This window comes from Hyperolius riggenbachi, chromosome 1 (genome assembly GCF_040937935.1).
Source record: "Hyperolius riggenbachi isolate aHypRig1 chromosome 1, aHypRig1.pri, whole genome shotgun sequence".
Classification (NCBI taxonomy): Eukaryota; Metazoa; Chordata; class Amphibia; order Anura; family Hyperoliidae; genus Hyperolius; species Hyperolius riggenbachi.
This window is the reverse complement of record NC_090646.1, coordinates 443,057,694-443,072,948: the sequence shown is the minus strand read 5'-3', so window position 1 is coordinate 443,072,948 and position 15,255 is coordinate 443,057,694. Positions and strand designations below refer to the sequence as shown.

General features: G+C 41.4%; 1 protein-coding gene and 1 long non-coding RNA gene across 5 annotated transcripts in view; one reads left to right on the top strand and one right to left on the bottom strand.

The window, feature by feature from the left end:
* The window catches only part of SMPD4 (sphingomyelin phosphodiesterase 4), a 43,891-nt gene that overhangs the window by 5,863 nt on the left and 22,773 nt on the right, over positions 1-15,255 (top strand). For all 4 annotated transcript variants that reach the window (XM_068238275.1, XM_068238277.1, XM_068238273.1 and 1 more), the window contains 6 exons: positions 329-468; positions 7,090-7,165; positions 7,271-7,379; positions 9,990-10,042; positions 11,966-12,114; positions 12,585-12,714. In XM_068238275.1, the coding sequence (XP_068094376.1) occupies positions 329-468; positions 7,090-7,165; positions 7,271-7,379; positions 9,990-10,042; positions 11,966-12,114; positions 12,585-12,714 (657 nt within the window). The remainder of the gene's footprint in view (positions 1-328; positions 469-7,089; positions 7,166-7,270; positions 7,380-9,989; positions 10,043-11,965; positions 12,115-12,584; positions 12,715-15,255) is intronic.
* LOC137519337 (uncharacterized) lies at positions 333-14,166 on the bottom strand. The gene is made up of 3 exons (XR_011020994.1): positions 14,039-14,166; positions 10,203-10,408; positions 333-557 (listed from the first exon to the last, which is right to left on the bottom strand). It is a non-coding gene; the product is annotated as an uncharacterized lncRNA (long non-coding RNA).

Here is a 15,255-nt window from a genome sequence, read left to right as displayed (position 1 = left end):
CTGGGTGTGAGGGCAGGCATCCATCTGCTCAGAGTTCTAGGTAAGTGACTGCTGTACAGAATTTGGTCTACTGTTCAGACTGCTTCATATAAACAATGGTAGGTGGTAAAGGGTCATAAATAGACAGTGTGACTCTGTAAAGCACATACACTTTGCCAAAAAGTAATGTATATTTTTGGGTATTTACACATTTTTCCAGTCAAGATTCAAAAGGTGTTTTTTTTTTTCTCAATTTCAAGTTGCATTTACATGATATGATTAATAGTCTCAGAAGAACACAACAGCTGAAGTACATGGTTCCATTAATTGCTTTTTTTTTTACTGATAGGAGTTACATGCAATCTTCCCATGGCTTGTGGAACTCGTGTTTGGCAGTCTGGATGGGAGCATTGTTGGCTGGAATCTGAGATACCTGCATGAACGGATGCCCATAGAGTTTCATACTGCGTTGGATTTCCTGCATCCTAGGTAAGTGCATATACCAAAATGGCTATCTTCTTGAATGGGTACTAACATGTTCTGAATGACTTCCCCTCTCGTTCATTTCCCAGGTTGATCTGTGGCAAAAACAAAATCTCTACATAAGTGGGCCAACCATTTATAGACTGAGACATAAGCCTGTCAGTTATTACAGCAAGTGTGTGTATAAGTAAGAGCTGTTGTGTATTCACTTGATAAGGCTCTAGGAAAAGTGAAAGCAAAGGAGTTTAACTATTTCTGGCACTTTAGCAGGCTTTTTTTTTTTTTTTTTTACTCTTAATAATGGTTTAGCAAATCTGGAGGAATAGCAGGGATATTTATGACTAGAATTCCTTAATAAAGCAACTAGCAATGACGCGCATGTGTATAAGGCTTTAGCTTTCCCCCATTCTCATATTGGATCTCACTTGTAAACATTTTTTTTTTATCTTCACTGTTGTCAGATCAGTCCATGAAGATCTGAGGTGGGGGAGTACCGTACGTTTTGGGAGTGGGAACAGGGCTTTCTGAAGAGCTGGTCTCTCTGATTGCTGCTTTGTCTCTGTTGGACTTTTTAGGGAATTTCTGCTATTTGGGCTGTTAGAAACTCACTCTTCAGTAGTGGTGTAGCTAAAGAGCTATGGGCCCCAGTGCAAAATTTACATGGGGGCCCCCAAAGCACTATTTATATAACAATATGGTGCACAAAAACCTGCCAAAGACAACCACAGTGTCAGAGGTGTAAGTAGGGGATGGGAAACAATGTGTTAAGGATTACTACTATTCAAAGCATATGACCAAGAAAATATATACCGCTCGACTCACAAAACGGAGACAGTGCTGGAACTAGGGCTGCCCAGCCCGGACTCAATGATAGGTGAAGGAGATCCGCACAATGTCTCAACAATCCATAAGTTTATTCAGGACGTATCCCATGCACATAAAAAAGAGGTACTCCGACTGACATGTTTCGAACCTACATGGTTCTTAATCATAGCCATTTTTTATGGTTCCCATTCACAAGGTTTTATAGAGGATGGTGGGCAAAACCAGGGGGAATGTCAGACTGGCCACACCCAAAATGGGTGTGACCCAAGCCTGCATCCTCTAGACTGGCTACCACATCAGCCTTTACACTATTTGCATGCAAATTTAAAACAATTATTAAAAATACCAAATAATGAATAAAAAAACCCAAAACAACACACCACACTCAGGGTTAAAGGCAAAAGACACAGCTAGAAATAGTTGGATACTAAACCAACCTACATCCTGATGACTCCAGAGGTCAGCCGGATAACAAAACTTAAGTACAATGATAGCTATCCGGTCACCAAGGCTAAATCCCACCTGGCATTCAAACCAAGGGGAGCCCTGGTCCCCAATCGGAAAATCCACAAGGCTTCTCTCTTCCGAATCAAGGCCAGTAAATCTCCCCCCCTTTTAGGCAGGAATACCCTCTCAATGCCCTGAAAACGAAAACCGGACATGTTGCCCCCATGTGCCAGACGAAAATGTTTCGCCACATTTGAAATACTATTTGTGAGCCAACCGGCCCCCAAATAATGTTCAGCAATGCGAGCTTTAAGAGACCTGGTAGTACAGCCTACATACTGAACAGAACAGATATCACAAGTAATCAAGTATATGACATTTTTAGTATCACAATTTATGAAATGTTTGATGGGGGAAACATGTCCATTAGAGAGGGAAACTATAGTGCGGGTTTTGGTGTGCGCAAAACAATAGTGACAAGATGCCCCCCTCACATCTAAAGGATCCTTTAACAGTCAGCCAAGTTGGGAGGTCTCAAGGGGGATTTAAATAAGCTAGGTGACAGAAGGCTTCCCAAAGTGGGCGCCCTTCTACTTGCAAAGCTAACTCCCTCTCGGAGAAAAGGCTGTAGGTCCCCATCCCCCTCCAAAATGGGCAAGTACTTCTTCACAATATTCGTCACCTGATGAAATTCAACACTATAAGTTGTGACGAAAACGGGTTTTTCATTACCCCTCCTCCTATTGGATCCGCCCTGTCTAATGAACTGTTCCCTAGGGGTAGTATTAGCTCTAGCTCTTGCTTTATTTATATTCCATTTTGGATACCCCCTCGCCAGTAAACGCTGCTCTACTGTATCAAATTCTTGGCTCAAACTGTCTACATCCGAGCAATTCCGCCTGGCCCGAATAAATTCACCGACAGGAATTGCTCGGACCGTATGGGAGGGGTGACAACTATTGGCCCGCAAGATGGAATTGCCAGCACAAGACTTTCTGAAGGTCCTGGTGTGGACAACCCCACTGTTTCCATCTCCCCATAAGGTCAGGTCCAGATAATTTATACTAACCTGCTGCCACTCATGGGTAAACTTAAGATTACACTTATTGTTATTCAGCTGGGCAACAAAAGCATCAGCCTCAGTTCGATCAGTTTCCCAGACAATCAAAATATCGTCTATAAATCTCCCGTACCACGCAACCCCCGTCTTCGGACGCCCCCCATCTCCAAAAATGTGGAACTCCTCCCACCACCCCATGTAGAGATTTGCCAGGGATGGGGAGAACTTCGCCCCCATGGAGGCCCCACACCTCTGGAGATAGAAGGCGCCGTCAAACATAAAGTAATTGTGGGCCAGGAGATATTCCACAGCAGTACAGAGAAATAAACGGAGATCCGAAGGATAGTCCGAGTATCTCTCTAGATGATATTGAAGTGACGTGAGAGCCAAATGATGGGGGATACAAGAGTAGAGGGATTTGACATCTATTGTCAGCCAGCTGTAACTATTTTCCCAAGTTAAATTTTCCATGCTGGCTAGCAGATGCTTAGAATCCCTAAGATATCCAGGCAACCTCTTGACTAGGGGCTGCAATAGAGAATCTACCCAATCGCTCAGGCGCTCACCCAGAGAGCCGATCCCAGCAACAATGGGCCTGCCCTCCGGGCGAGCGCCCGGCTTATGGATCTTAGGAAGATGGTGGAACACTGGAACTATGCTAGCCAGCATGGAAAATTTAACTTGGGAAAATAGTTAAAGAGAACCAAGAAAATATATACCGCTCGACTCACAAAACGGAGACAGTGCTGGAACTAGGGCTGCCCAGCCCGGACTCAATGATAGGTGAAGGAGATCCGCACAATGTCTCAACAATCCATAAGTTTATTCAGGACGTATCCCATGCACATAAAAAAGAGGTACTCCGACTGACATGTTTCGAACCTACATGGTTCTTAATCATAGCCATTTTTTATGGTTCCCATTCACAAGGTTTTATAGAGGATGGTGGGCAAAACCAGGGGGAATGTCAGACTGGCCACACCCAAAATGGGTGTGACCCAAGCCTGCATCCTCTAGACTGGCTACCACATCAGCCTTTACACTATTTGCATGCAAATTTAAAACAATTATTAAAAATACCAAATAATGAATAAAAAAACCCAAAACAACACACCACACTCAGGGTTAAAGGCAAAAGACACAGCTAGAAATAGTTGGATACTAAACCAACCTACATCCTGATGACTCCAGAGGTCAGCCGGATAACAAAACTTAAGTACAATGATAGCTATCCGGTCACCAAGGCTAAATCCCACCTGGCATTCAAACCAAGGGGAGCCCTGGTCCCCAATCGGAAAATCCACAAGGCTTCTCTCTTCCGAATCAAGGCCAGTAAATCTCCCCCCCCTTTTAGGCAGGAATACCCTCTCAATGCCCTGAAAACGAAAACCGGACATGTTGCCCCCATGTGCCAGACGAAAATGTTTCGCCACACCAGGACCTTCAGAAAGTCTTGTGCTGGCAATTCCATCTTGCGGGCCAATAGTTGTCACCCCTCCCATACGGTCCGAGCAATTCCTGTCGGTGAATTTATTCGGGCCAGGCGGAATTGCTCGGATGTAGACAGTTTGAGCCAAGAATTTGATACAGTAGAGCAGCGTTTACTGGCGAGGGGGTATCCAAAATGGAATATAAATAAAGCAAGAGCTAGAGCTAATACTACCCCTAGGGAACAGTTCATTAGACAGGGCGGATCCAATAGGAGGAGGGGTAATGAAAAACCCGTTTTCGTCACAACTTATAGTGTTGAATTTCATCAGGTGACGAATATTGTGAAGAAGTACTTGCCCATTTTGGAGGGGGATGGGGACCTACAGCCTTTTCTCCGAGAGGGAGTTAGCTTTGCAAGTAGAAGGGCGCCCACTTTGGGAAGCCTTCTGTCACCTAGCTTATTTAAATCCCCCTTGAGACCTCCAACTTGGCTGACTGTTAAAGGATCCTTTAGATGTGGGGGGGCATCTTGTCACTATTGTTTTGCGCACACCAAAACCCGCACTATAGTTTCCCTCTCTAATGGACATGTTTCCCCCATCAAACATTTCATAAATTGTGATACTAAAAATGTCATATACTTGATTACTTGTGATATCTGTTCTGTTCAGTATGTAGGCTGTACTACCAGGTCTCTTAAAGCTCGCATTGCTGAACATTATTTGGGGGCCGGTTGGCTCACAAATAGTATTTCAAATGTGGCGAAACGTTTTCGTCTGGCACATGGGGGCAACATGTCCGGTTTTCGTTTTCAGGGCATTGAGAGGGTATTCCTGCCTAAAAGGGGGGGAGATTTACTGGCCTTGATTCGGAAGAGAGAAGCCTTGTGGATTTTCCGATTGGGGACCAGGGCTCCCCTTGGTTTGAATGCCAGGTGGGATTTAGCCTTGGTGACCGGATAGCTATCATTGTACTTAAGTTTTGTTATCCGGCTGACCTCTGGAGTCATCAGGATGTAGGTTGGTTTAGTATCCAACTATTTCTAGCTGTGTCTTTTGCCTTTAACCCTGAGTGTGGTGTGTTGTTTTGGGTTTTTTTTATTCATTATTTGGTATTTTTAATAATTGTTTTAAATTTGCATGCAAATAGTGTAAAGGCTGATGTGGTAGCCAGTCTAGAGGATGCAGGCTTGGGTCACACCCATTTTGGGTGTGGCCAGTCTGACATTCCCCCTGGTTTTGCCCACCATCCTCTATAAAACCTTGTGAATGGGAACCATAAAAAATGGCTATGATTAAGAACCATGTAGGTTCGAAACATGTCAGTCGGAGTACCTCTTTTTTATGTGCATGGGATACGTCCTGAATAAACTTATGGATTGTTGAGACATTGTGCGGATCTCCTTCACCTATTATTCAAAGCATATATAGAAGTGATTACCAGCACAGGACCAAAAGAAAGCCAATATTGTGCTTGAGAGGGCCCCGATGCGGTCGCTACTTCTGCACCCCATATTGCTACGCCACTGTTCTTCAGATTACTGTGATAGAGTATAGCATCACAAACCGAAGCACACAGTACAGACATTTCCTTAGGGAACAGATCAGTCGGTCAGATGCCTCTGAGCAAAGCTCTGTTGCTGCAGTGTGTTTTCCTCCTGATATATGAAGACATGAATGCAGTGTTATAGAAATAGACCAGGGAAATGCAATGCTTTGGAGATTTATAATGTGGTTAATTCTTTATACCATGCAGTCAGGAGCTTTTCAAGTTAACTTTTTTTTTTTTTTTTTTTTTTTTTTTGCTGTGGAGTAGTCCTGATACAACTTTGAAAAGTTGAATTTTAATGTGATGAAAAGGAAACCTATAAAAGGTATGAGCTGTAATATGATGTACCCAGGGTCAGTGGGCCTGATGCAGTAAACTGCGATAAAGTTGCCATGCTCAGCAATTTTACCATTAGTAGCACAGGGGGAGCACTTCCCATTAGCACCAAGCTTGCTAGCATGTTTTGGGTTAATATGCACATTGCCATGGTACCGGTGCTCCCCCTGCACATGCCATCTTTACTGCAGTTTACCGCATCAGGCCCAATAAGTTTGTTGTAAAATTTAGCATAGAGAGGCTCATTTTACTCTCTTGGTGAGATGACACTGATGCTGTAGAGATCCATGAAATGTAGTCCAGCTGCATTCTTGAATAATAAAGAATTAGTGGAAGGTTAAGATTTCACACAGTGTATATTTGTGGTCAGGTAGGATTTTATTATCCTTGCAGAATCCCCCAGTTCTCTATACAGAAACACACATAAGCAATCTTGCCAACATCTCCAAACAGTATTGTTCATTTATTAAAACTAGATAATCTCCTTCTATTAGAAAATAAGTTCAGAGTCTTAGTAAAAAGTTCAGCTTTGATAACAGGCTGTGTCAGATGCCTCTGCCACTGTACTGCAGTTTTCACTCCTAGATAAATGTATTTATTCTGCTGCTGTCGGTGATTATTTCCTTTAAAACAATGCAAATAGTCTGGCTGTCCTGCTGCTCCTCTTCCTCTTTTATCCATACACTCCGAACAAGCATGCAAATCTGGTGTTTCTGACTAAAGTTTGACCAAAGTAGCTTCATGTTTGTTTTAGGTATGTTATTCAGACAATACTGCAGCCCAAGAGATTGGCGGACAACTGGTATTTATTTAAAGGAAATCAGTATGGCAGCCACCATGCCTCTCACTTCAGGTTCCCTTTAAAAAGGATAACACTGCTTCATGTAAGACTGCTCAGTAGAAAAAAAATAAATTGACTTTAACTGAAGCTATACAATATAATTAATGTTCAGTGTGTTTTTATTTGTTTTTTAACTCAGTGGTGCTATGATGAAACTTGTTTATAAGCTGCAAGCGGAAGAATACAGATATGATTTTCCTGTGTCATACCTGCCAGTAAGTAATTATTTTTGTGGCACCCAAGTCTGCTTTAAAATATATTTATACAACTGACTACATACTTTTATTGTCCTCATTTGTTTGTTCTTTTCCCCCCACCAGAGCCCAGTGCGTGCGTCCATACAGGAGCGAGTTTTGCCTGAATGTCCACTTTATCATAATAAGATCCAGTTCCCATCCTCTGGAGGGCTTGGACTCAATCTGGCACTGAGTATCCTTTATATTTCTTGTTGTATGGATTTTTCCAAGTTTCCAACTCTCAGTTCTATTCAGTGGTAGTGGGAGGGTGTCTTAAAGAGACTCTGTAACAACAAAAACCTCCCCTGGGGAGTACTCACCTCGGGTGGGGGAAGCCCCTGGATCCTAATGAGGCTTCCCACGCCGTCCTCTGTCCCACGGGGGTCTCGCCGCAGCCCTCCGAACAGCCGGCGACTGTGCCGACTGTCAGTTCAATATTTACCTTTGCTGGCTCCAGGGGGGGGGGCGCTGTGGCGACTTTCGGTACGGAAATAGACGGAAATACCCGATCTCCGTCGGGTCCGCTCTACTGCGCAGGCGCCGGAAACTTGCGCCTGCGCAGTAGAGCAGACCCGACGGCGATCGGGTATTTCCGCCTACTTCGGCGCCGAGAGGCATCAGAGCGCCTGCGCAGGAGCCAGGAAGGTAAATATTGCGTCACCGCTGCACGGAGGGCTACAGCTAGACCCCCAAGGGACGCAGGACGGCGTGGGAAGCCTCATTAGGATCCTGAGGCTTCCCCCACCCGAGGTGAGTACCCCCCAGGGGCCGTTTTGTCGTTACAGTTCCTCTTTAAAGGACAACTGAAGCAAGAGGTATATGGAGGCTACCACATGTATGCCCTTTTAAACAATACCAGTTGCCTGGCTGCCCTGCTGATCCTCTGCCTCTAAAACTTTAGATATAGACCCTAAACAAGCATGCAGCAGATCAGGTGTTTCTGAAATTATTGTCAGATATGACAAGATTTGCTACATGCTTGTTACTGGTGATATTTATACACTACTGCAGCCAAATAGATGAGCAGGTCTGCCAGGCAACTGGTATTTTATGTTTCAAAAAGTTTGTTTTTTTGTTTAAACGATACAATGAATAAGTATAAAATTGTTGCATAGTATCAGTAAAAAGTCAAATGATAAATGCGAACAGTAATAAAACAAACCATACACACATTGTTTTTGTGAAAAGCGGGCTCTAACGTGGCTAGAGCAGTTGGAGTTTAGGTCATTAATCATAGGGGATCCGTAGAGAACCCAAAGAGGTCTGACTAGGTAGTTCTATGCATATCCATAAACCGTAGGTAAAGCACATTTAAACCGAGAACCATAATGGGATAAACAGGGCGATAGCCCATGGAAAGGCCAATGTACCCCAGAGGATTATTTCCAGCTATCTGGAATATGCTGCAAAGGGGAGGTAAAATATCATCTCCAAAAAAAGGGGCAGGTAGGTAAAAAAAGCTATGGAGGTCAGCCAATAAAAGGTGTACAGGTCCTCTGCTAAAAGATAAGGCAATAGGAACAGGAAAGGAAGAAAGGAGAGAAAAGGAAACACTAAGGGAACGAAAGAAAAACAAGAGTGAAAAGTTAGAATGGGGCCCATCTCACAGCCTAAACAACTAGTATTTGTAAAAGGAAATACATATGGAAGCCTCCATATATGTGTCTCACTTCAGTTGTCCTCACTTTTTCCTCAGAATTCACATTTTTTTGTTATCTTTGGTTTAATAAAGTAAACCAAGGTTCATTTTTGTTGTTTACCTGTAATTAAATCACACTTTTTTTTTTTTCCAGAGATAAATAAAAACAAGATTAGATTGGGAAATGTAAACAATTCTTAATAGAGAACTGAATATATAATAGGGTGTCCACATTTTTTGGCATGACTGTAAGTGGTCATAAAACTTCCCGGGGAAGATAAAAGTTTAATACTAATTATGGGAGTGGAGTTAACATAAAGTGCTTGTGATACTGTTTAATTGTCAAACACAAGGTGCCCATTAACAGTACAGTCTACCAATCGATTGACCAGCTAATCCAATCAGTGATCGCGCGTGGAAATGTTCGTTCAGGTCCACAGACGGGAAGCAAAAATGTGATTCAATCTGATCCAATCACTGGGATTGATCCAAAAACCATATCGATGGAAAGATATCTTGTTTATCAGCACCATTAATGCTGCCCAAACGATCGGACAGTTGTTCGTTCAGCAGATTGTATGGTTAATGGTCACCTTTAAGCTTTTAACCCTTAAAGTACCTATTGATTGAAGCCAATGGTACGCTATATTACCTCCTCCTGTGGGTGCTTGTGAAAGAGTGCTTGTGAAGCGATTGCTTCCGCTGTGATCACGCAATTTGCAACTTGCACAGTTCTCAATAGCATGCTGCCGCTAGTGGAAAATTCCTGGTTTTAGTATTGGAGTGGAGAACCCCCCCAATTGAATATGTTAAAAATTAAGGCAACTACGTTTGGATGGATGGGGGAGAGATCCCTTGGACAATCAGCAGCAGCACACTTGTGGGAAGGTAATCTGGCCCACCATGGGCTTCACGCAGTAATTTTGGTCTCAGTTCAGGGGTTCTTTAAATCTGTAAAAGTACACATTTCTTGAACTAGTTGGAAATGGTCATAGTTTTGTACAGTTGATCCCTGACTTGCTCATTTATGTTGAATTAATAAATGAAGTTAAACAGTTTTGTGCGCAACAACGCTATATTTGTGATGATACATGGCAGCCTATAGGAAAGCATACAATGTGCATTTTAAATTACAAGTGGAAAGTTCCTTAGCATGTTGTTCAGATCCATATGAGTATTTTATGTTCCACTTTGCTATTTGCCTTATCAGACGTAGGGTAAGTCAAGTGATTCTTATTCATATATTCAGAAAACGTTTAATATTGGGAGATTTTTTAGGCCATTGTAACCTGTTAAACATGCGTTTCTTGAATTGGAAACAGTAACATTTCTGCTCCCGTAAATATGTGCTTTCATGCATTATAATTACAATTTTACCTTCTTAAAGTGTACGTGGGGTGACCTGATGAGATACATGTGTATGTACAGTATGTTGGCAAATATACAAAATAACTAGGTTGTGTTCCTTTTCTTCTTTTTCTGCCATACAGTTTCTTTTCAATCTGTACCTAGTCGGACCATAGTGTAATCCTCACTAATAAGGCATTACAGCCATAAAACTCCTTCCTAGAAGAGAACAGCTCCTGTGTGTAGGGGGTAGATAAAAAAATAGTTAATAGTTCATAAATTTTAGCTCTGGAACACTTTTAAAGACTGTGTCATTGAGCAGAGACAAAAGACTAAACCTACTTAAGTTTTTGAACATAAAACTGGGGGATATCTGAAGTCATTTTTAGGAGTTGGAGGATAAATACAATTGTTTATCTCATTTATTATCATCTCAGGATCACTTTAAAACAGTATTTGCACGTATTCAGCTTCAGTTGAATGAGAAATTACCTCCCATAATGCATCTGTTCAGGTTAGTGATTGAATATGTAAATCAGGCTGTCAATGAAAAGCTGGACATGCATCCAGAACCACTGGTTTATAGCACATCTATAGTCATGTAATTCAAGTTGTAAACTGGAATGACATGGCTCTGTAGTACATGTGCTGCAAGCTGATGTTGTGGTGATTTGAGCTGCTTTTTTTTTAATCGTTGTATTTTGTAAAATCTTGGAAGTCCACTTTAATAACATCTGTGGTTCAAACATTCTTAATGTGCCTTTATGTGCATACTAGTAAGTGGTTGGTGATTTCTGGTCGAAATCAGACCTATGTATTGATCACGAAAGCTGAAAAATTGTGGTCTGACGTGGTCGAACAGGAGCGCAGCAGTAATGACGTGCATTCTTGTGATGTCCGACTAATGCGACAGATCCTCAGCTGCTGCCCTCCCATATGTGTAAACTTGTGTAGAAGTTGCATTATTTATATACTGCAAATATAATGATCTAATCAGGGCCCTTTTTTAATATAAGATTTATATTTGCAATATATGAATAAAGTCCAGGGTTCCTTTAAAGTGAAACTTGAAGCGGGTGCGTGATTGAAGACCCGTGCAGCCAGAGCCGCGCAGTGGCCGGCGACTGGCTCTGTCACCGAAATCAAAACTTGGGCACTGTGGGCGACAGGAGCATTAAGGAGTGACTGCACAGGGCAGCTGCAGGGGCTGGTAAAAGCCCCAGGTAAGTGAAACTTTTTTCTTTTTTTTTTGGCTCACTTAGAGGAACTTCAGTGAAAAATAATGTAATAGAAGTGCTTCATTTTTACAATAATTATGTAAAAATGGTTTAGTTAATGTTTGCCCAATGTAAAATCTTTCCTCTCCCTGATTTACATTCTGACATTTTTCACATGGTGACATTTTTACTGCTGGCAGGTGATGTCAGTGGACGGAGATGCTGCTTGCTTTTTTGGCAGTTGGAAACGGCTGTTATTTATTACAATGCAACAAGGCTCCCACAGTGTGATGTCCGAACCATGGTCTTGCCATCACACTGTGTGAGTTTTTTGCCACAATATCAGCCATACAGAGCCCCCTGATGATCAGTTTGTGAAAAGGAAAAGATTTCTCATGGGAAAGTGGGTATCATCTACTGATTGGGCTGAAGTTCAATTCTTGGTTACGGTTTCACTTTAAGGGTATGAACATGACAGATGAACAGCTAGTTACAGTAATCTTAAATCTGTTTTTTAATATATTGGTGATTTCTGTGATGAGAAAACATGGCTTACATCAATTTCTCTCCCTACAGAATGAGTCTGAGCATCATGTTAGCATTTCACAGAATGCCTACTTCATCCTGGTGGAAACATATCTGAAATGGTTCCTTCCTATTGAGGGAAATGTGCCTCCTCCCCATTTTACCAATCCGGGCGGAGCTGTACCATCACCAGCTCCTAGGTAACACACTTCCTGTATATCTTCAGCTGTATACCATCAATTATACTGCTTTATGTTTAGTATATATGTATGTAAAACATTACAGTTGGCATCTGTGAATATGTTTTTGCTGGCTTGATATACTCAAGTAATGTAGGCAGCTGTCTGGCAGGATCGAGCATATGTAGAGAAAGCTGTCCTAAAAGATGGTATTTTCTTTATACTGACTGCCCAAACAATTCCTTCTATGGCTATCTGAGGGTGGCTGGACGTGCATACAGGATCCAGCTGTCCTCATGGTATTCTGCCTGCAGGCTAACAAATGGATGTAATCACGCAATTTAATTAAGCTTTGTGGGGGAGAATCCACTTGCTGACTCACATTTCTGGAGCTAAAGTTGCATTTAAACATGGAATAATTTTCAGCTAGATATGGTTACCGGTAATTGTATACCTGTTTCCGAGCTTTAATCAGTGCTCTCTTTTCTCAGATCTCCTTCAATTTCATTAACCTCGTATGGCACTCACCCTAGCCTCCTAAAGAGGCATATTTCTCATCAGCACTTGGTGAATGCTGACCCAGCAGCTCAGGAGATATGGAGGTCAGAGACTTTACTGCAAGTAAGTTCCAACTTGGATCAGAGTTTAATAAGTTGAAATTATACAGTTTTTCTTGTGTAAATGAAAGAGTTTAGCCTCATTTCCACTAAGTGTGCTTCTGGACGTTATTTATCAGCACATCAATGTTACAGATTGTTACATGTTGCTGAAAAGCGGACAGATAGAAACTAGGCCTTAAGCGTATTCCCTACTGCAGTATAACTATATGCAGAATACGTCAATACCTTGCCCAGAGATGACTATGTAATTCCCTCTCTTTCATTTGGGAAAATAATTTGTCTGATGGATCCTTGCACTCACTTGTACATTGATGCAACTGAACAATGCACACATTCAACATTATCTAGTATATGCATGCTTCACTCTCACTGGACTGCGCTGCCAGGATTTCACTGTAGCTTGTTAGTTGCACACTCATTGCTATGCTGACTCCCCATCCTCCCTGTCAAAGTAACCCCCCCCCCCCCCCCCCCAAAAAAAAAATTGCCCCTGGCATATGCTTCTTTCGATTCCTCCGTAGCTTGTTGGTCGCTGTTTCATTGTTCTAATGACAGCTGTCACTACTCAGCTCCATTCCTCCTACGGTTGGTGGCACATGGCCATCAAAATAAGCCCTGAGCACTCTTCTCTTTGTTACTGCCATGTTTGATGTTTTTCTTTTCAAAAAATTGTTATTAAAATAGTACAAGAGAACATATGAGCTATAGGAATACAAGGTACATTCACCCCCACACAAGAGGAGGGAATTGTCATAGACAATACATGTAAATACCGGTAGCACACTGGCTTCATGTGCATGATTGATGATTTTGTTTTTTACAGTAAACATGGGAAGGAATCTACTGTACTGTCAATTTTTATCCTCCATTTGTTTGGTAGGTGTTGCCATCTACCGGCAATTATGTACCACACACTGTTCAATGATGAACTGTACACACAAGGGATCCTTCATGAGCTGGAAGTAGCTGCTGCCTTTACTACCCTTGGCTTAGACTCCAGTCAGTGTTTTTTGTTGTTTTTTTTAGGTAAAAGTTTGGGGGGTCGGCTTATACTCTAGTATATATGGTAATTTTTTAGTTTTCACCCATTACAGTTTTAAAATAAAAAGTGCTACTGTGGATACAAATTATACATTTTGTTTGGCTATTTCTCCTGTTTATCTCAAAACCTAATTTATTTTCCTGTCTTAATTTAAACGTATTTTGGATGAACAACAGGACAGTCAAGCAATTTGCATAAATGTCATCCTCCATATTCAATTCAGGGGTGCTTTAAAGCAGAACTGAAAGGTCTTTAAAAAAATAATTTAAAAAGTTTCACTTACCTGGGGCTTCTGCCAGCCTCCTGCAGCAACCTGTGCCCGCAACGGGTCATACCGATCTTTCGTTCCCACACCGTGGCTCACTTTCACTTCACGCTTTAAAGCAAAACATGTCAGGCCAAACTAAATTCTGGTCCCTGTAATTACAGTTTATCATAGCCTTGCTTATTTAGTATTACATAGTTTAAAGATATTGCCATTAGTAATGAATCTTTTAATTTCACCCATGTTGGAGGGGCATAAGCACAACACTTGCCCTGCTAGTAGAACAATCCACAGTCAGAATATTTACCCAATTAAGCAGAGTGGAGAGTTTCATTATTTTGAGGACTGCTAATTGTATGTGACAGTACCTATTTGATTTGCCCATGTGTTTAAAGACACACTGAAGCGAAAAAAAATTATGATGATTTATATGTGTAGTACAGCCAAGAAATAAAACATTAGCAGCAGAGACAGAAGTCTACTATTGTTTTGAATATAGGAAGAGTTAAGAAACTCCAGTTATCTATGCAAAAGAGCCATTGAGCTCCACAACTTTCAAATTTGCAGAGAGCTCTGTCTTCTGAAGCTTGTTATCTCAACTGTCAGTCATTGTATTTTCTTTTTCTTGCAGAGGACAGGTCAATAGTTCAGTGGTCTGCTCTGTAAATCATTTAGCAAGCTGAGTAGTGTGTAAACTGCAAATATTAGAGAATGACGCAATGTTATAAAAAAAACTATTTAACGGAAAATAAAAATGAGAATATTTTCTTTGCTACTAATGTTCCAGTAATTATCCGTACTACACAACCAATTCATTATATCATAATGTTTTCTTCGCTTCAGTGTCTCTTTGTACTGGCAGTGTGTTTATGAATACATTTACCAGAATATTTGATGCCAGGTGTAGCGCATACAATCATTGGGAAGTGTGCTGCGTTTGGGTATCATTGGAAATCTCCACATTTTTTGTTTTTGAAAGCTTTAAAAATGACTGAGGGTAGGAACACACTAGGCAGTGCGTGAAAGTTAGCGTGTGTGTTAAGTGCATTTGCATTTTTGTTCCGCACATGTATGTTTTTTTTTTTTTTTTTTTCCATTTTGCCTGCGTTTTAATGCATTTGCGGTTTGCAAATCTAAATCGCATATGTGTTTTATGCGTGTTGTTTTTGTTTTTTTATTATACTTTTTATGCAAATCACTAAGAAGTCAACAGGAAGCAGAAATGGCAGAAATCA